Here is a 21,927-nt window from a genome sequence, read left to right on the forward strand (position 1 = left end):
GATTGCTTGGACTGAACCGGAGTTAGTTTCTTCCACCTCTCGCTGCCCCCGCTGGTTTCTGTTAACTTCATATTATTTGGGTCATGGTAAGCGCGGTCCAATTACGTCATCAACGTTAGTACAAGCGGCAGCTGTTTACCACTGTATCTAGGTACAACTCGAAGATGTCACTGTGTTAAGTGAAGTATTAAAGTTTGTCTCTTTTGGATTTACCACAAAAACTTGCCATGCACAGAAAACACTTTTTCGTCTCCTGCGAATGCATTGAATGTGCAGTGATGTTATGAATATTAGCATCTGTCTGTCATGAGCCTGCGGATGTGTTGCAAGAGATGTGAAGAATGTGAGCTGCTCTTTGAAGGGGATTTATTTGGAGACAAGCAGGTATGAGAAATGGATTATACCACAATAATTGTGATTGCGAGCCTGCAAAGATGCAAATTATACGTCATCGCAAGTGGTTCACTTCCGCGATTTGGTACGGTTAAGTTCATATCAGCAGCAAACCGTAGCAGAGTTCACATGAACCGTACCCAACACCACCTTTTCAAGTGGACCCTGTGTGCACCCGAGTTCGGAAAACAGCATTCACATCATCCAAATTAACCAAACTTTTAACATCTTTCGACCCTGGGTGCTCACTAAAAGTGCTGGTGTTAGAGCACCCTTAAAATGCTTTAAGGGTAGTTTCCAGGTTCAATACAAGTTACGTTCAATTGACAGCATTTGTGGCATACTATTTATTACCACAAAAGATAATTTTGACTCGTTATTTTGAGGCTACAGTGAATCTCTTATAATGGGAAGTAAATGGGGCCAATTTTTGGAGGGTTTAAGGGCAGAAATTTAAGCTTAAATGAACTAACATTAATTCTTCAGTTAAAACTTGTGTATTATTTGAGCTGTAATATTTTTACGGTCGTTTTAGGGTTTGCGGCTTTACATTATCATGGCAACCAAGTAAAATAATTGGATATATCTTAAAACAGAAAAGGTTAGTCAGCGATTTTATCACACTAAAATCACGTTAACGTGCATATTGTATATATCTTGTTGTTATACTTTTGAAACAGTGCGTAATTTTACGTTTATGGATTTGCCCCATTCACTTACAGTGTAAACGCATCACTGTTACCCAGTTTTTCATTTATTTATTTATTTTATACATAAAGAATAAGAGAGAAAAGTCAAAAAATGTTTTTGTGGTAATCAACATTATGCTACAAATGCTGTCGATACCTTAACTTGTGTTGAACCCTGAATAGATCTTTAGATATGGTGCAGTCAGAAATAAATCAAAATTTAGAGTAGTAAATACCCGTTTAATAAGGCTGTCGATTCAAAATTCAAATATTTGTCGAATTTATAGTACTAATGTAGACTTGAATTCTTGGGCTAAAGCAGATGCAGTGCAAAGAAAGACGTCCATGTAGCGCATGCTTAAATAAAGACAGACGTGTTCAGAATGAACGGCCCCAAAGGCAGAGGTCTTTGGCGGTTGTGTCTTGGCTATGCCTTGTTCTCTTATCAGCATCTTGCTGCAAAAGCATTTGGTATGTACATAAAACAATTTTTAATGAATAACACTGTGGTACCACTGGTATTATGAAGCTCAAGTCCGTGATAATACTATGGCATCAGTATAGGCTACTGTGCAAGACTAATGGCACTTTTCCACAGCACGTTACAGTTCGACTCGAACTGTTCCAGGGCACTCTCCCTCCCATTGCTCGCTTGTCTAGATGGCGTCCATTTAGTCGAACCACTTCCACTTTTCCTTGATGGTTCTGTAGTCACTTTTAAGTTGTTGTTTTTTTTACTTTTCCCTACATTGTTGGTAGGTAGACGTGTGCGGCCAACAGCTGAGACACTTCCTGAAAGAATTTTTAGATTCACGTTGCATCATTCGTCACTAACGAGAGGAACGTCTGCACCTCGTTTATTGACCACGGTATGGTTTTACGCACAATCATTTCTTTTTACAATTCGAAAGTCGCGTGAATAAATTATACTGTTATCGCTGTAGCTAACTTGATACTAGCAGGTTGATGTCCCGTGTTGCAAATCTAGTGACGCTGGTAGCTGATGATTCTCCCAATCGGGATGACCAATCAGTGATCTGCAGGGTTTTGGCGTCACATTTAGGATCTGCTCGGCTCGCTTGGAGCCTCGACCGAGGTGGTACTAAAAAAAGTATCCGGTACTATCCACAAAAAAACTCCAAAATGCGAGCCGAGTTGAGTCGAGTTGTACCGTGCAGTGGAAAAGCCCCATACGTTTACATAGAACCATCTGTTGAAGCGTATCTTTTCTCCTTTTACTTTTTTACTTAATATTTAAGAATATGAACTGGGTAATTCTTTTTGACTTTCATTTTACACATATTTGTTTACAGCTAGATATGGCTTTACAATTAATCATCACTACAACACAGTGCTGAATGGTTTATTTTGATTTGTTGTGGCCTTTTGTAGGACAATGTCAATTTAAAAATCAGATGGCTTGTTTATTTCCCCCCGACCTGAAATAATGTCTTTCAAATTTGAATATAATTCAAGTTTTGGTAATATTTCAGTAAAAAATTTAATTCTGTTTCTCAGCCCTACCATAAATACAATGTAACTTTTTCATTGCCAATAACGTTGCAGTGAATTTAGTATCTCAATGCTCTTTTTTTTCATGGAGGGAGGAGACAAGTTAAAGATTTAGATGTGCAAGAAACAAATGAGGGGGCGATAGAGAGAGTTGTTGGTGGGAAAGGCAGCGTGGGCATGATCAAGAACCTGCCGCAGTTCAGCTTCTGCCAACAACTCTTCCTCCTCTCATCATCCTCACGCTCACAACTCTGTCCCCTGCACCCACACACTCACACCAGTGAGAGAGAGCTCTACAGATACAAAGTCAATCCCTTAGAGAGAAATCCAGAAAAAAAGAGAAAGAGAGAGAGAGAGAGAGAGAGAGAGAGAGAGCGAGAGAGAGGGTGTGCGAGGGGCATAGATCTTTAGAAATGGAGAGCAGGCGAGTGTGCAGGGAAAGTGGGAGGGTGAGCAACCAGTGCGAGAGAGAGAGAGAGAGAGAGAGAGAGAGAGAGAGCGAGAGAGAGAGTAGAAAGCAGTGTCGCAGTCACACAGGCTGTGTGTTCATCTGCATGGAGCTCTACAGCTCGTCATGACAGACAAATCATTGATTAGACACTTTCTTAGATGAAGCTGCAAAGGCAGATGTTTGACTGATAGAATTGCAAGAGAGACACTGAAATTTATTGTAAAAGACTGTCAAACTGATGTGTTCAGTACATGTATTATGATAAAGCTGGATGTTTAGAAAGACAGGTAGAAACTCAACAGATTGGATACAGAGGGCCTTCATATAATTAGCTGTCTGGAAACAGGTTTCGTTCTCTCCTGATGATGCTGTTTGTGTACATTTTGCAGCTGTGCTTCATGGGTAAGAACTATGATTTGGCTTTCATGCTCTTCATCTGCCTCCTCTGTATGTGCATTGATTTCTTTGATGGGGAAAAATATGTTTTCCTCTGCTTAGGGTGTAGTTGCTCCTGCACAATTGTTTTCATGCATAGCGGTTGTGTTCTCTTCTAGCTGGGAGGCTGATGGGAGGATGCACCATACATTATGTAATTCAGAGAGGATTAAAGCTCATATTTTGTTCTATCTCTCTTTCTTCAGCGAGGATGTGTGCAAACATGGCTTTACAGTCATCGTGGACATGCGTGGCTCCAAATGGGATTCCATCAAGCCGCTGCTGAAGATCTTGCAGGAATCATTTCCCTGCTGCATTCACATCACCCTGATCATTAAACCAGACAACTTCTGGCAGAAACAGAGGACCAACTTTGGCAGCTCCAAGTTTGAGTTTGAGGTACAGGAATTTTTAATGTGATGTTTTAATGGATGAGAGCATCTCTTGCTTGGGTCGTTGTGTTAAGGGGCGTTGCTGGAGGTGGATGTTGACATCGTCAGGCTCTCTTCCTCCATAGCAAAAGAAAATTTATATAAAATATTTTTTAGCTTTTTGATGTTATTCAATGTAGATCTCTATTTATGCATGTGCTGATGATATTTTATTTATACAGGAACAAAAACAGTGCTGTGAAGGGAAAGACTTGCAGTATCTTTAATGGTTTGTAGTGTTGTTTAAAGCTGTGTTGATCGAAATATTGAAAAGAAATTAGATGTGATGTAGGAGCTTTATAAATTGCATGCTACAGAAGAGACTTTCCCTCACAGCCTCATGTTCACTCCAGTCAAAAATGAAAAATGGCACTACTCTGAATAAGGTCTACTTTTCTAGATCATCTTCGAATTTGAAACTTAAATTCTTTAGACTTGTGGCTTTGAGAACATTGTATTTCTGGGTTGTCTTGGCACTTTTATTATTGTTTTTTGTTTTTTTTTCGATTATAAAACATGTTCAGCGCAAAATATTTCCATTACTATAAACTTCAGCTTCTCTAACTTTAAATAATAACAACCTATATTAATTCTTATTGGGAAATAAAGCCCAAAGTGTCTTCTTTCAAAAGATACTACAACTGTGTCCATACTCCAAAGGGTCCAGTAAATACAACCATTTAAGTTCAGGTATGTCATTTTCATGGTTTGTGCTCAAAAAGGGGTGTGTATCAACGGGTTAAACCTTTTATGACCCATAAAAGAATGCTGTTAAAGGCATTTGCATGACTTTAGACATTGTTGGCTTAAGCATAATTGGTTTAAGAGCATGCATGTAAACACTCTCTGAACCAATGAAATTCACAAAAATTTATCAAACTTCCTAACACTAATGCAATTTTTTTTGCATTTGCAATTTTCAAAATAACTGCAAATATTATAAGAATTTCAGTGTGTTGCCCTGCCGTACCCTCTATAACTGCCTATTATCTAATGCTACATTGGAAGACATGCTGAATGATTAATTGTTGCAGATTTTAATATGCTTAAGTGCCGCTATATTAGGGCCATTCTGTTAATCCGAATGGTATTTATTAGCAGTGTCAAAATTAGTGCTTTTGCTTGGATTAAACGTTAATAAACCATGAAAAATGAAATGCCAATTTTGTTTTAAAAATGTAAAAACATTTCAGAGTTTTGAGAATAAAGTTATCGTAACTAGGCACATGATCATTTTAAATGTCAGGTGAAATGGGCTAACGCTCATCACAGCATTTGATTATATTAAAGAATTATCTGCAATATTTTGGTGAAATGTGATCTATCTTTGTGTGAAGGCAGCTCTGGTCATGTGGGAATGTGTGGGTGTTGATGTGCTGCCCGTGTGTGTGGGGGAGTGGATTGACTGGGTAAATGTAAATGTGGATGCAGCAGAAATGCTTTTGCCATATTCGTATGCATCATTCTGTGTTTTCGATTGAGCTAGCTTACACACAACGCTTGTATAACTTTGTATTCAGTCATAGAGCCGTGAGAGTGGAAAGTGTCACCTGATCTAATGTGATGCTGCCCTTTTTATTTGAGCAAGATGATGTTTGTTTTTATTGGAGTAAAACTATTGTGTGTTTGTTTGTGCATGCATACATTGATGTACTTCGCTATAGTTTGCAGACAAATTTGTACCCAGAAGTGAACTGAATTGGATAAAACCTCCCATTAGGGACATTTTGGAATCTCCTTATTTAGAAAAACAATCCATACAAAGCCTAAATTAAATAATGATTTTTTAAATTCTAGTAATGTACAACGCTTTCTGTTAGGGTTTGGTTTAGGATGTTGGTTAGGGTTAGTTTATAGTAGTTATAGTTAGCTTTATATAAAAACAAGAGAAGACTTTGGTGTGTACCATTAAAACAGCTGAGCATGTGTGTTGTGGCTCTTGTTAAAGCATGGAAGTTTAAACTAGAAGCAGGAGCTTTCGTATTTATAGCATTCAATTGTGAGGATTTCCCTTAATTTTGCCCTTTGATACATTGGCCAATCACAGTTCAACATATTGCAGTCACCCTTAAAAAGAACTCCTCCCTTCTTGCTCCTTGACTCATTTTACAGCTTACCTTGTTACAGAATACTTTAATATTCTTTGAGTGAATGTCAGTGGGAGGATCTTTAGCACTCCCTACAATCAGATGGTTTCTGTAAGTCCAAACAAGTGTTCAGCACAACACATGATGAAATGTTTCTAGTGGGCAGGGTCAAGGAATTTGTCATACGAACAGCTACAGGCTCTCATCTCGCCCACTGTTCATGACATGCCACATTTCTGATAATTACCCAACAACAAAATAAGAACAGACGGTGAAAAATAAATGCATTTCATAACCTGCATTATTTTCACTGGAGTTTGTGGACTGATGTGCAGAATGCTTCTTTTGATTGTCTGTAAAAAGCTGCAGATGTCTGCTTGACAGCAGGACTTGATTGAATGAATACCGGTGGGGTGCATTTACCTTGACTTCACAAAAGAGACGCACACCTCCACGCTCTCCTTTTCTTTGTGGCTTTGATAAAGCCCACTCACTTGCTTTTGTAACCCTGTGTTTCTGTCTTCCCAATTAATCTGTATAAAGAATAACTTACCTTTTATGTAGCTCTCTCAGGTAGAGAATACATACAAAAATCTACAATATTTAATATGTACTGTCAGGCATAAATTGATGGGAGAAATTAATGGAAAATTGTCTGTCTTGACTAAACAGATTAAACTAAGCACTGGTGATGTATACGTTTTTCAATGTTAAAATACTTCTTTCCTAGCTTAATATGGAGATTAAGCTGTAAGCCATTTGTAGGTTGAATCTGTTTGAGCATCCTGACGTATCCGACTTGATTTTGGTGTGGGACCAATCATAAACATGGGCAGACAAGGAATCCTGTTTGAAAACACTCCTTATTTTTGTAGTTACTTTAAATGTTGCTGTTGGTACTGAAATTATATAATTAACCTTTAACCATTTTGTTCACCTCAAACATCTCTTGCAAGAAAATTTTTGCCCGTTTGCCTTAGCCTTTGTTTATTATCTGATTTACATGTTACTTGAGACTTCCTTCTTGCTTCAGGTAGTTTAAAGCTGAATGCTGGTTTGTGTTACTGCTGTGCCGGTTGGTAATACTGCCCTTTATCGTCCCCTCGTGCTTCGAACTGGGAGTCTGCCTTTCTCTAGGTAATTTGGACCTCAGGCGGTCCCTGAATAGCAGTATGAAATTAAATTTATGCCCCGGTTAAAAATAGAGATTCCGCCTTGGTGGTCATTAACGCAGCCTGGAATGGCAGCATCAATTCATGTAGGTTTTAGGGCTTTTAAAAAGTCATATTGTGCAGTCTGTTGCTGTGCATATTGATTAATTTTCATATTTCACCCCCTACATTTTCTCCCTTGCCACACTACCCTTATTATTCCATCCCTCTTTTCAATTTTCTTACTTTCTACTTTACCATCTTTTCCTATTAAATAAATCCATTCCTTCCATATCTTTATCCCTCTATTCATCCCTCACTCCCAACTTCAGACCACCATGGTGTCCCTGGAGGGCTTATCCAAGGTGGTGGACCCATCCCAGTTGACGCCCGACTTTGAGGGCAGCCTGGACTACAACCACGAGGAATGGATAGAGATCCGCGTGGCCTTTGAGGACTTCACAGGCAACGCCCGGCACTTGCTTGCCCGCTTGGAGGAGATGCAGGAAACGGTCACACGCAAAGATTTCCCACAGGACTTAGAGGGAGCTCGACGGATGATAGAGGAGCACGCAGCCCTGAAGAAGAGGGTGATAAAGGCTCCTGTTGAGGAGGTGGACAGTGAAGGCCAGAGACTGCTACAAAGGATCCAGAGCAGCGAGAGCTATGCTAACCGAACTGTGCCTGTGCCACCAGGGCAAAGAGAAGGGCAGGTACAGCCCAATGCAGACACCCAGGGTCTGGTGCCCCGCATTTCAGGCCTACTGGAAAAGCTGCACAGCACCAGGCAGAACCTGCACCAGGCCTGGCACATTCGCAAGCTGCAGCTGGACCAGTGCTTTCAACTCAGGCTTTTCGAACAGGATGCTGAAAAGGTGAGATGATCACATACACAGTAGACAGGAAAGAGTTACAGCCTTGACTACCAGATCATCTCTCACCAGTACATGAGTTAGGGGTTCCACTGACTAGTCAATAAGTTCTTTCACTAGTCACATTGGGTATTTGTCAACTAGACTTTAGTTACACTTATTGTATACATGGTGACAGTGGGAAGAACATTCCTCTGTCCACACCCTGTTTTATAGCGTAGATCTGTGTCATTAGTTTTGTTCAGTAACATGAGACTACTAAATATATTTTAATTTGCACAGAAGTGATATAAAGTGGACCCGGATCACTTTGTAGGGGTGGGAGAGAAAAAATCACAAATGCATCACATGAGATTCTTTCTCAAAGGGTTCTTGGTCAGGCCACAAAGTCTCATAATTGGAATTTCAAATGAATTATAAATAATCCTGTTTGTTAAATAGTTTTTATGCAGGACAAAATTCAGAGATACAGATAAGTGTGGTGTGCGGTGTTTAACGCTATAAAAACGGCATAGTGAATGGATGGTGTTGTGTATTGTGAATAGATCGCTGCATTAAATTGCAGTAAACCCTGTATGTTGAATCTTTCTTAAATAGCGCAAATATTTATAGAAGTGCTTCTCCGAGTGGGTGGAAGATTTGCGTGTTACTAGGAAACATTCTCCTGTTTTTTTCTCCTGAGAAACGGGTCATTTTTATGATTTCTATTTATATCCATATCAGCTGTATGAACACAATGATGCACGTGCTGCATCATGCGCCAGTGGGATTTCTTATATTACAAGGTCACGCACACATGTATGATAAACCAGTCTCCAGCCAAATGTGTGCCTGATGTGTGTGGTTGCTGTATCTCTGCAGATGTTTGACTGGATCATGCACAACAAAGGGCTGTTTCTGGCAGGCTACACTGAGATCGGCAACAACCACCCCCACGCCATGGAGTTGCAGACCCAGCACAACCACTTTGCCATGAACTGCATGGTGAGAAGATCAGATCACTTGTCAAATTAGCAATTGTGGCATAATGTTGATTACCACCAAAAATTATTTGACTTGTCACTCACAGAGTTCACCAAACTTGAACTAACTTCTGTGGAACGTGATATTTCTTGGCATGAACTTGCGTTTCTGGCCTCCCGTATTCAGATAGGTTTAAATGGGAGTGAATGGAGCGAAGTGTAGTGTGACCAGGGCTTTATTAACCAAATAAACACTGATATCATGTGCTCAACTGAAACAGTAATCTTATAATTGTATTTAGTTTATGTAAACATCCAGAAGTAAATGTAATTCCATTACTAAAGTTTATTACATGAGACTTATTGTTACATGATACTGATATTGTACAAGGGCATTTAAGTGGACTGATTTTTTTTTGGGCACTTAGTCTGTCTATGGTGGTTTTGCGCTTCCCCCATCAGATCATAAAAAGTCAGTATTGGATATAGTATTTGAAAGAGGTCACTGGGCAAGTACTAACATCCTGAATCACATAATACTTCTTGAAAGTCCACCCTCATATTCACACTGTCATTAGACTTGTGTTTTTCTTGTATTTTAGATGCTTTAGCTGTTTAAGGCTGTGAAATGAATGTCAAACAGAAAATACTGTTTAAAGGCTGTATGAAACAGCTGATTCTGTATTCAGTAATGGTGACTTATCAAATAATCAGTATAGACATGATCCACCAAAGTGCTTCCTGTTTGGGTGGCCGCCCACCAAGGGACATACTTTTAAAAGCCCCATTGCTGTAGGAAGAAATATTGATCACTTCCTGTTTAAATATGTAGAAAGGGGATGTAGGCATGTTGAGCTGTGGTAAATGTTCAGTTGTTCATGTAAAAGTTTAAAGACCCCATGAAATCGCTTGATGTGCACAATTTTCTTGCCTGTGTCATATTTCTTATTGAAACAGTAAGTTTTGGAGGGACATATCAAAGGGATTGTCTGTTTTTCTTTTAAATAGTCAATAGGTTTTAGTTACATCAAAGACTTAAACTTTGATTTGCTACTTCCTGTTAGCTGGACATTTTTTCAATTTTTCCAAGAGAAAAACTGTACATTTTATTTTGGTTATGGTTTTTAAATGTGCCTAATTTAGTTTTATAGGTTTATAAAATAGATTTACATACACCCAAGGTCAAAACACACTTTCATTATAATTTAAATTGCAGCATTACCTTTATTCCCATTGTCAAAAACGACTTGTTAAATGATCCGTTCTAAAGCATTCTTTCTAAAATCCTCCTTTCAGAGAGCCTTCTCTGCTCTGATTGGTCAGATGTCCCAGTCTGTTGTGATTGGTCTACTGCTTACAGCGCGTGTCGGAAAGGAAATGCCCACTACTATATCAGAGTTTCAGCTCTGTCTGAAAAAAATCTGTTTTACCTTACCAATTTGAGCCTGAGTCCAATAGTTATACATCGAAGATCAACCCAAACCATGAACATGTTAATTTACTTTTTATCTGCATGTTATGAGCTGTTATAGGATATATTCAAGAGCTATGTAGCTAATAGTTACTCACTGATTTTCCTCCTAATTTGCTTTAAAGTTGAGCTTTATAGATCCCTTGTGTCATATTTTTGCTAATGAAGAGCCTTTCTTCAAGCTATCAGAAGAAATGAAGCAGACACTCAAAGCACATCATCCATTTTCAATGAGAACTATTAGTTGTTCCTGCTCTGACTTGGAGCTCTAATTTATTGATCAGAAAGTAAGTTATTAGACTTGCATGCTGCTGAGCTTCATCTTGCATTAAAAACAGACATATGTCTCCCGATAGCAGTATATTATGCAGACAATCCCAGTAAAGCATCAGTTCAGAAGCAGTATGAATCTTGTAAACTGACACTGTAAGTCATACCTCACATTGATGTGTCGATGAGCTGTTCATTTAAAGGGATGATTGGGACTGAAACATTTAATGCTATAGAAATAATTATAAGAAATAGTTGACGATAGGTTGTAAAATGATTGAAAAGTAATATGCACCTGAGGTGGTAATGCCTTCATTTTCATTAAATCAACAGTCGGCAGTCAATTATTCTGCTTAAACCAGGGTTACCACATGTCTATATGTCTATTTTATGTTATAAGGCATGTTCCAACTGTCCAGCTATGTTCTCCAATTAAGGGTCTTGCTTAAAACAGCCCATGTTACCATCACTAGTTTGTAAAGCACATGGCAAAGTGATATGGAACTTTGTGGCATAATGTGGATTACCACTAAAAAAAAGTTAAAATCGAAGTTGCAGTGAGACAATTACAATGGAAGTGAATTGGGCAATTTTTTGGAGGGTTTAAAGGTGGAAATAATATTTACAAACCTTACATTAATTCTTCTGCTAAAACTCATGTATTATTTTAGCTGTAAAGTAGTTTAAATCATCAGTTTTTCAGTCATTTTAGGGTTTGTTGACAATGACATTACATCGTCATGGCAACAAAGTTGTAAATTTGGCCATAACTGTACACAGAAAAGATTAGTTAGTGATTTTATCACACGAAAATTATGTTTTAATTAAAATAATAACAAGTTATTATGTTATGTTAGTTATTTTTTATGTCTTTTGGCTATACTTTTGACATAGTATTTTAATGTTTAACAGATTGCCCCCACATTCACTTCCATTGTAAGAGCCTCACTGTAACCTCGATTTTTCGTTTATATTTTTTTTTTTGTAGAAAAAGAGGGGCAAGTCAAAATAATTTTTGCGATAACCAATATTATGCCACAAATGCTGTAGATTGATTTTTAACTTGTATTTAACCCGGAATATTCCTTAAAAAGCTATGCAGTTATGGAAAATTAGAATTCAAGAATGTCATGGTACCATATAATTAAATGTATAGGATCAATTAACAGTATGTTAAAAATTTGTGTGAAATGATGTTAAAAAAAACCTGTGTTAAAATCCCAAACTGTCAATCTAACAGAACATATTTTTCTGTCATGGTTCTTCAGAATGTTTATGTAAACATTAACCGCATCATGTCGGTGGGGAACCGGCTGCTGGAGGCAGGCCACTATGCATCACAGCAGATCAAACAGATCTCAGGTCAGCTGGAGCAGGAGTGGAAGGCATTTGCTGCCGCACTTGACGAGAGGAGCGCCCTGCTGGAGATGTCTGCTGCTTTCCACCAGAAATGCGACCAGGTGAGAGAGAACGCTGCAACGATTTGTTGTAATAATAACCAATACCAATCAGCTCAGCAGGGAGATCTGTGAATACGTGTGAATTGGGATCATGTACACTGTAGAAGACCTTGTGAGGTTTAATTATGGACAGAGATTAATGCAGAGTTTACACTACACGATTTTATGCCCGATTTTTGCTTGCCGACAGTTTTGTGGTGATCGCTGACAAAAGCCTGAAGTCGTAGGCAAATCAGAGCTCGCTCCCGTCAGCGACGATCACAATGTATGAATTATCAAAGACGTGATCTGAGAGAATCGCGAATGTCAGCGAGATATTTACAGTGTTATATATCTGGACCAGTCGGCGATTCCAAATCGCACAATGTGAAATATATTTTGACTGAATACAACTGCAGCGTTGACCTACAGCAAATGAGAGAATAAGAAACCAGTCACGGGAAGTTTCAGTGTGAGTCCTGATGTACCTGCAACAGGCTGCAGTATTGAGAAAGTCACATTGGACCGAAGCAATGGAGGAATAATTATTGAACACTGGCAGGAACACAAGATTTTATGTTTCATCTGAACTGTACCACAACCGGGTGGAGAAAGAGAAGAGTGAAACGCTTAACATGTCATACAAATCATGCATTTGTTTTCGTATCTCTCATCAATTCTCGCATGTACTTTGTTGTGAAATATAATTTGGAGTCCAGGCAGAGCTGTCGGGGATTCGTCAACAGTGAAATGTCTTGTAATGTGTTCACCCATGTCGCTGATTCCTCGTGTAATTTGAAAACGCTACGATTTATATGACAAGACAGAAAGTCGTCTAATATGAATAGTACCACGATCTGACATCTTTGAAAGTCGTGTATTGTTTAGGAGGCATAAAAGGAATGGATTGCTGATCCTGATGATAATCAGACATTGTGTTCACTTGACATTAAGACCCTCATAATCAATAAACCATAGAATTCCAAAAAGATGGCAGACAAGAGAATGCATGCTTAACAGATCAACACAAAACATAGCTGTTTCTTTGAATTTTCAGTATTCACTTGTCCTTCATGAAAGTGAAAAGTCTGACTGCAATAGCATGTGCTTGTGAGACTGCATGGAATATTCCTCTCACATATGCAGTCTTTTCGAATAGAGCCTATATCAACAACAGTCTCTTTTCCAGAGATTTTTGTTCCTTTGAGTATCACCCCAACTTTCAGTCGAGACAGCCTGCTTTCTGCAGTCCTCATGCATGTGATTCTGTTTGAGTGAGACTCCGCTCCTCTGCTGTTCTGCTCTTCAGGGGAGGAGATGTATGAAGGATTGATATTCAGAGTTTAGCATTTGATGCATGTCCTTTATTATGCGCTGTATTTCCCCTTATTACTGTACATACCTTTTATTCATTCTGGTTCTTTTAATGTCAGGCTCAATATAGATTTTGCTTAGTGGAAACTATGAATTTGCCAACAATGCATTATATTGTCTTGAGACTTCTAAAACCTTCAATTTAGAAATGATGTAGTGCCGTTATTAAGAGGAAATTATGTCAATGAATAGTTAATCATGGCCACTTTTCGATGATCATGCCATTCCAAATGTATTCCTGTATTACTTTTTCCTTATTCGGAACACAAAAGGACAATTTTTCTTGAATACCCCTAGCCATCTATTCAATACAATGGCAATTAAAAGCGACTCTTTTTAAAGTTTAAAAAAGCTTAAAGCTGAAATGTGTAACTTTTTCAATATTAAAATAGTTTCTCCAACTGTAAGCCATTTGTAGGAAAATATCTCAAACCATGTGTTTTGGTGGTGCTATTAAAATTCCATTCTTTGTTTTGACCAACCCATCCAGCCCAACACAACAACATAGACTCAACCAATGCCATGAGTTGGGCGTGGGATTATAGATCAAATCGAGGCGGGGGCGTATTTGGTAGGCTGTTTGAAAACAAATCTATAGTTTTGCAATTCTGTTCTGTAGTGTTAGTGGTGCAGAAATTTTGGTATGACAGATAGGTGAGTAATGTATAGTTTCAGGCTCAGAAGGCATATAGTCCATCTGATGCACACAGCACACAACATTGGGGGGGGGGATTGCTTTATTGATCCACTAAGCACAAATCTTATTTGCTGGGTTGATGGATCTTCCATGAGTAGAAGCACTCAGAACTTTTCATCAGTCCACCTGGAAAGTCGTGTTCACAAGGTTCCGCGTTGATGCAGTGAACAAATTAATCTCCAGGAATGTCCAAGTTTGCTGGAGGAAAAGTACTTTTCGAATGAGCAATGCGTGCAATAAAATTCCATCATATGAACACTTCATTCAGAATATGGTAATACAATCAGAACTCTTCTGAATTTTGAAAGCATTCATTGTATTATCAGAACCAGCTTCAGTACTTTTGGGTTGTTCAGTATTGTTTAAGTACTGTACATTATTGTTCCTAATTTCAGTTTTAACCAAATAAGGGATTTTGTAGATTATATTATTCTATTGTTAATGCATGTATCTGCATTTGTTTGCAGTACATGAATAATGTGGACTCATGGTGCAAAGCGTGTGGGGACGTCGATCTGCCTTCTGAACTGCAGGACCTGGAGGATGCCATCCACCATCACCAAGGCCTGTATGAACACATCACCACTGCTTACACTGAGGTACGTAACTGATTGTATGGTTATGTGAGTATATATGTACTTTTGTCCCCAGAAGTGAACAAAAATCTGTAAAAACGTGCCTTTCAGGATTGTTCTAAATTGCAAAAACAATTCATATACACACACACACACACACACACATACAGTGCATCCGGAAAGTATTCACAGCGCTTCACTTTTTCCACATTTTGTTGTACAGCCTTTTTTATTAAAAATAAAAAAACGAATCACATGCACATATAAGTATTCACAGCCTTTGCTCAATACTATATGAAGCACCTTTGGCACCAATTACAGCCTCAAGTATTTTTGAGTATGATGCTACAAGCTTGGCACACCTATTTTTGGGCAGTTTCTCCCATTCTTCTTTGCAGGACCTCTCAAGCTCCATCAGGTTGGATGGAGAGTGTCGGTGCACAGCCATTATCAGATTTCTCCAGAGATGTTCAATCAGGTTCAAGTCTGGGCTCTGGCTGGGCCACTTAAGGACATTCACGGAGTTGTCCTGTAGCCACTCTTTTGTTATCTTGGCTGTGTGCTTAGGGTCGTTGTCTTGTTGGAAGATGAACCTTTGCCACAGTCTGAGGTCCAGAGGGCTCTGGAGCAGGTTTTCATCAAGGATGTCTCTGTACATTGCTGCATTCATCTTTCCCTCGATCTTGACTAGTCTCCCAGTTCCTGCCGCTGAAAAACATCCCCACAGCATGATGCTGCCACCACCATGCTTCACTGTAGGGATGGTATTGGCCAGGTGATGAGCAGTGCCTGGTTTCCTCCAGACATGACGCTTGCCATTCAGGCCAAAGAATTCAATATTTGTTTCATCAGACCAGAGAATTTAGTTTCTCATGGTCTGAGAGTCCTTCAGGTGCCTTTTGGCAAACTCTAGGTGGGCTGTCATGTGCCTTTTACTGAGGAGTGGCTTCCGTCTGGCCACTCAACCATACAGGCCTGATTGGTGGAGTGCTGCAGAGATGGTTGTTCTTCTGGAAGGTTCTCCTCTCTCCACAGAGAAATACTGGAGCTCTGTTAGAGTGACCATCGGGTTCTTGGTCACCTCCCTGACTTAAGGCCCTTCTCCCCCGATCGCTCAGTTTGGACAGGCGTCCAACTCTAGGAAGAGTCCTGGTGGTTCCAAACTTCCATTTACGGTTGATGGAGGCCACTGTGCTCATTGGGACCTTCAATGCTGCAGAAATGTTTCTGTACCCTTCCCCAGATCTGTGCCTCGATACAATCCTGTCTCGGAGGTCTACAGACAATTCCTTGGACTTCATGGCTTGGTTTGTGTTCTGACATGCACTGTTAACTGTGAGACCTTATATAGACAGGTGTGTGCCTTTCTAAATCATGTCCAATCAACTGAATTTACCACAGGTGGACTCAAATCAAGTTGTAGAAACATCTCAAGGATGATCAGTGGAAACAGGATGCACCTGAGCTCAATTTTGAATACTTATGTACATGTGATTTAAAAAAAAAAAATGTGCAAAGATTTCAAACAAACTTCTGTCACATTGTCATTATGGGGTATTGTTTGTAGAATTTTGAGGAAAATAATGAATTTAATAAATTTTGGAATAAGGCTTTAACATACAATGTGGAAAAAGTGAAGTGCTGTGAATACTTTCCGGATGCAATGTATGTATATATAAATATACACAGTCTGTTATGGTTATTATAATTAGTTTTTCATTAACACAATTATAGGCTAAGATATGTTCCCATGTAGATGGCTAGGTGTGTCTTTGTGTGTACATGCTTATACTGCATTGTGGGGACCAAATGACCCCATAAGGATAGTCAAAACCTGAGATCACCTACATTGTGGGGCCCAGCCAGCATTAAATTACTTATTAAACATACTAAACGAGAATTACAATTTTTACAAAATATTTAAAAAAATTCTGTGAGGGTTAGGGGATGGGGATTGAAATTATCGGTAGATCTGTATAAAATCCATAAAAAGCATGGAAGAATATGGAGAGTCCCCACAATTATATAAAAACAAGTGTGTGTGTGTGTGTGTGTGTTTGTGTGTGTTGACAACAGCTTTAAGTGAATTGATCCCCACCTAATTGATACTGGCACATTATGCCAATTACAGGCACATCTACAATGGGAGTTCTAGCTAATTATATTCATTATAAAAAGCTGAGCCATATTTAGAGTCAGAACAATACACATTCATTGTTCAATAGGCTTGTGCAGTCATTTTCTTCTTATTGTCTCACAGGTGAGCCAAGATGGAAAAGCCTTATTGGACAAACTTCAGAGGCCGCTGACCCCCGGCAGTGCTGATTCGTTAACAGCATCAGCCAATTACTCCAAAGCAGTACGGCATGTTCTGGATATCATCCATGAAGTTCTGCACCATCAGAGGCAGCTGGAGAACATCTGGCAGCACCGCAAGGTCCGACTGCACCAACGTTTGCAGCTGTGTGTGTTCCAGCAGGACGTTCAGCAGGTAAAACACACACACTCATTCATCTGAATATACACCATTAGATACACATGGACAGAGGAGTGGCACTAAGTGGGGAAGGATTTAAAAAGTATGGAGAAGATACAATGGGATGGGAGGATGGGAGGGAGAGAAACACAAAGGAAAAGAATAATGGGTCTGCATGAATAAGTGAATAGGCTGGGCAACAGAGCTGTGTTTCCAAAATAGCTGGTGTAGTTGTGGTTGTCATGATACCAAAATATCAATCGTTGATAACACAACAGATAGTGTCTGTGAAATTTTACAATTCTCCATCCCAATTTCAATATCACTGGAAAAAACAAATATGCTATCGAATACTCTTTTCTTTGTTACATTTTGTTAAAAATAATAAATATATGCAAAATTTAGAAAATGAAGGTAATAAAGTTTAATATTTCACAGTTCTCGTTAATATAGAGAATTGTGAAATATATAGTCTTCAATTCAATTTCAGTATCATGTTCTGCCACTATAATGCCACTATTACACACCTTTGTTTAAAAAGCTAAATTAATATATATATATATATATACCTGTGCTATAAAAAGTTCCTGTTGAAGGTCTTTGACCAAAATGTTGATCTAATACAGTTTGAAGTTTCTGAATGTTTTTATAACAATTTCAGTATAATAATTGAAACTAATATGCCATTATCCACACACTTTTACATAAAAAGATGCATTTTTAAAATATACATTTAAAAAAAGTTCTTGATGAAGGTCTCTTACTAAAACGTTGATCTAATAATAACGTTTTTCAACCTGTATGACAGTGTGCAGGACTTATTCTATTTTTGTATTATTTTAATGTAAATATTAGCAAATGAAAATAGGTTTTCTTAATAAACATTGCTTCAAGGTTGTAAAAAATAAACTTTTTTTAAACAAAACAAATTAAAAGTAAATAAAGATATAAATTGGGTACATTGTTATTCTGGTATGAAGAAAGGAAGTTTTCAGGTATCTAACAGCATCATGATTCAGGAATCTCCTGTCAATATTGTTTGAATTATATTAACATAATAAAGAGCAGCAAGACTCTTTGGCTGCATTTACATTGCAAGACCATTATTTGACATACATCAGACTCAATCCAGGGACTGAATTGTTTATTTGTTTTATAGTTTATGCTATTTTACTTTTACAATCGACTTGTATAGTGAAGTACTGTTGCTTTTACAATCCCTATATGTAATATAACAAAGATATATAGGGCTGCAGTGTATGCATGTCTGCATCAGACTTTTTTTAATATCCAAAGCCATACTTCAGGACTGGCTTGAGCTGAGCATGTTATTTCTGTTACTGCTGCCTCTTTAATATAGGAGAGAAAACACAACCGCAACATCATGCCTAAAGTTCTTTGAGATTACAGTTGTTTGCATACAAACAGAAATAGTTGAGCTTAATTTAAAGTCAAGGATAACCACTGCCATAGATTTTTGCTCTAGATCTCCTCTGTTCTTTTGTAAGTTGTGTTTATAGTTACATAGACTCAGGGACAGTGGAGATTGTGGTTTTCTGCAGAGAGCTGTTCAACTGACAGAATGCAGAATGGCTAATTCTGTGGCCGAGGGAAAGTGTTGCCATGGAAACCAATATTCTGGTGCTGGGGATGTGAGAAGAGGCAGAGAGGTAGAGATAGACTGTGAACGACACCTTTATGGGTCATATATGCAGAATTGTTTTTCTGTCCTCTACCTTCTGGACTCTCCTGTCATTGTACTTTGATTTGACTTCCATTAATGTAAACCATTTGATAGGGCACATTCACACTTCAAGAGGGACTGGAAAGCTCTGCCACTGTCTCACAAATGTATATCTGTTTTATCTGTGTGTGTGTAGGTTCTTGACTGGATTGAGAACCATGGTGAGGCGTTCCTCAGTAAGCACACAGGGGTGGGGAAGTCTCTTCATCGCGCCAGAGCCCTGCAGAAACGCCATGAAGACTTTGAGGAAGTTGCTCAGGTTTGCCAATCACACCCACTCTCAAATGTTCTTGCTTGTATCCCCTCCCTATTTCCCTTTGGTTGTATTTGAGCGAGCTTTCCATGGGAGTAAAACATTCTCACTGTATGGTATGAGCGTCATTATAAGAAGCATTAGGGGTAGGAATCAGCAGGTACCTTGTGATATGATATTATATGGATATCTGTGTTGCGATAAAATAATATTAGGATTATTGGCGTTTGGTGTGTTTTTGATTCAAAAATGTGTTGGATTCTTTTGCTTTTTTACTCAACTTCGGAGCTTTGCACAACAAGCACTAAGCTCACTGTATCATTTTAGAGCCACAGACCTAGCGTAGAGCACAGGCGCATCAGTGACTATGTTTACATGAACACCTGAAAATGGCTTATTGCGAGAAATCATCGCTTCGGTTTACATGCACTGTATAAATGGTGTACTCTTCAGACTCGTATACATGCAGCTCGGTCAGTAAGCAGCTTTCTCTACAGAAATGCAATTTCCCCACAACAAAGATGGCACCCGAGAAAGACTATTCTCAGCTGCTTCGCTTTATTTCCAGATATTCCAGAGTTGTTGCTGTTTTTGTTTCCAATAGAACTCCAGGATTCCCCCAATATACAAGTGCATTAAATCATGAGGGACAGTCATTATTTTACATGGGTGTGTATAAAAGGTTTAGTTTATAATGTATGTGCTTTTCCCAGTGTACTCCCAGAAATGTTGAATTCTTTCTGCTGTGTTGACATGGTGATGGTCTCCATCCTATGACGTTTTTTTATCCAATCTGTTCACGCCCATGTGCTCTCTTCAAACACCCATCAGAATACCGCTTATGTGTTTGCATTCTCGAGGAGAAACCCAGGTGTGTCGCTATCTCTTAATACCTTAAACGCATAGGGAAATCAGCGTTCTCATTTACATTACGTTTCTGCAAAAGCTCTGGAATAAACTGTTTTCTTAAGTGCATGTAAACGTGTCGTCACTATAAACAGCGATGTGAGGCACGAAAACTCTCACAGTCTTGCAATATGGAGGATCTGAGACATAAGTCCTTACAAATTAAATGTTTTGAATTAATGCCACAGTTCAATCTCCTCCCCCACCCCAAATATATATTTTTTAATAAAAATGTTGCAGTATTTTGAATTTATCAATATTTTCCCCCACATTTAATTAGAATACATACACAAATGCTGATAAGCTGCTCGAAGCAGCAGAGCAGTTGGCCCAGACGGGTGAATGTGACCCGGAAGAGATCTATCAGGCTGCCCATCAGCTGGAGGATCGGATCCAGGACTTTGTAAGGCGTGTGGAGCAGCGCAAGGTCTTGCTGGACATGTCAGTGGCTTTTCACACACATGTTAAAGAGGTAAGAAACAGGAAATGCCAGAAGAACACATGATTGCTCAATGTAGTTATAAATACTGCATGACCAGATTTTCATTCATAATTTAGCTAATAAAGTTTATTAAGCAAGTTTTGTATAGATTCTTTGTGGATGGATGATATTAAGATGTGTGGCTTTTGTATGTAGCTGTGGACATGGCTGGAAGAGTTGCAGAAGGAGTTGTTGGATGATGTGTACGCAGAGTCAGTGGAGGCCGTTCAGGACCTGATCAAGCGTTTTGGGCAGCAGCAGCAGACCACTCTACAGTTTACTGTCAATGTCATCAAAGAGGGCGAGGATCTCATTCAACAACTCAGGTACACGCTTTTCTCATCTGTCCAACAGCACTCTTAAATCACTTTTACTCTAGATGTTTTGGTGTGGAACGGAGTATGTGAGTGAAGTGGAGCGGCAACAATTTCCCCTCCGTGCTCAAAGCATTCTTTAATCACTCCGCTCCACTACGGATTGTCCATTTCCCGCTCCCTGCTCATTCTGTGCTCCTGGATTAGAGAAACCTTGCTACGTGTTCGCTTCATTGCAAAATTTGCGCCTAACTACCTCGCCACTGTAAAGTTATTTCAGTATGCTAATTAATAACACAACCTTCCATGCAGAAGGTGTATTAAATGAAAAATAAATACACAATACTAGAAGAAACGTTATTAGAACACTAACATTAGCCCTAGACTGAATTAAATAATTTTTTTAGCTTACTTTTGAAACATATCGGCAGCATTCTTTGGGTTTGATCAATTAAATAAATTGCTAAATGCAACAAAAAAACATTAAATTAAATAAAAAATATAAATTACCAAAAAAGAAAAAAAAAACATTATTAGGCCATGTATTATTGCCTAATTATTGTCTATTATTTTCTATTATTGCACTTCTTTTACTTAACCTTGCCCTATAATTCTGTGAATGAAAAAACAAAAGTATTATGCTCTGATGTTTTTAAAAACCTGCTCCTCGCTCCCAGGCAAAATCATGCCGCTCCGCTCACATACTCAGGTGTGGAATGTGGATCTAAATTTGACTTGCCATAAAGTATGGTTTGTGTAATTAATAATTAGCTTATAAGTTTCAATAGTAATTTATTAGGTTTTCAAGCAATAAAGGCTTGAAATTATACAGCTATAATGTATCTCCACTACAGCAATTTTCTTTTCTTTTTTTTGATAATTAATTTTGAGCCATTTTAATTAATGCCTCTTAGACGACCAAAAATCCTTCCCGCAATTTTGAC

The 21,927-nt window shown here is 38.6% G+C and overlaps 2 protein-coding genes across 2 annotated transcripts in view; one reads left to right on the plus strand and one right to left on the minus strand.

Moving 5' to 3' along the window:
- Window positions 1-21,927, minus strand: part of LOC127619534 (uncharacterized) — a 202,635-nt gene that overhangs the window by 100,965 nt on the left and 79,743 nt on the right. The window lies entirely within an intron of this gene.
- Window positions 1-21,927, plus strand: part of LOC127619533 (triple functional domain protein-like) — a 101,052-nt gene that overhangs the window by 23,252 nt on the left and 55,873 nt on the right. The window contains exons 4-12 of the mRNA XM_052092378.1: window positions 3,687-3,879; window positions 7,482-8,024; window positions 8,883-9,005; window positions 11,993-12,184; window positions 14,702-14,833; window positions 17,070-17,300; window positions 19,166-19,288; window positions 20,469-20,660; window positions 20,826-20,995. Of these exons, the coding sequence (XP_051948338.1) occupies window positions 3,687-3,879; window positions 7,482-8,024; window positions 8,883-9,005; window positions 11,993-12,184; window positions 14,702-14,833; window positions 17,070-17,300; window positions 19,166-19,288; window positions 20,469-20,660; window positions 20,826-20,995 (1,899 nt within the window). The remainder of the gene's footprint in view (window positions 1-3,686; window positions 3,880-7,481; window positions 8,025-8,882; window positions 9,006-11,992; window positions 12,185-14,701; window positions 14,834-17,069; window positions 17,301-19,165; window positions 19,289-20,468; window positions 20,661-20,825; window positions 20,996-21,927) is intronic.

The sequence above is a fragment of the Xyrauchen texanus genome, chromosome 26 (assembly GCF_025860055.1).
Source record: "Xyrauchen texanus isolate HMW12.3.18 chromosome 26, RBS_HiC_50CHRs, whole genome shotgun sequence".
Classification (NCBI taxonomy): domain Eukaryota; kingdom Metazoa; phylum Chordata; class Actinopteri; order Cypriniformes; family Catostomidae; genus Xyrauchen; species Xyrauchen texanus.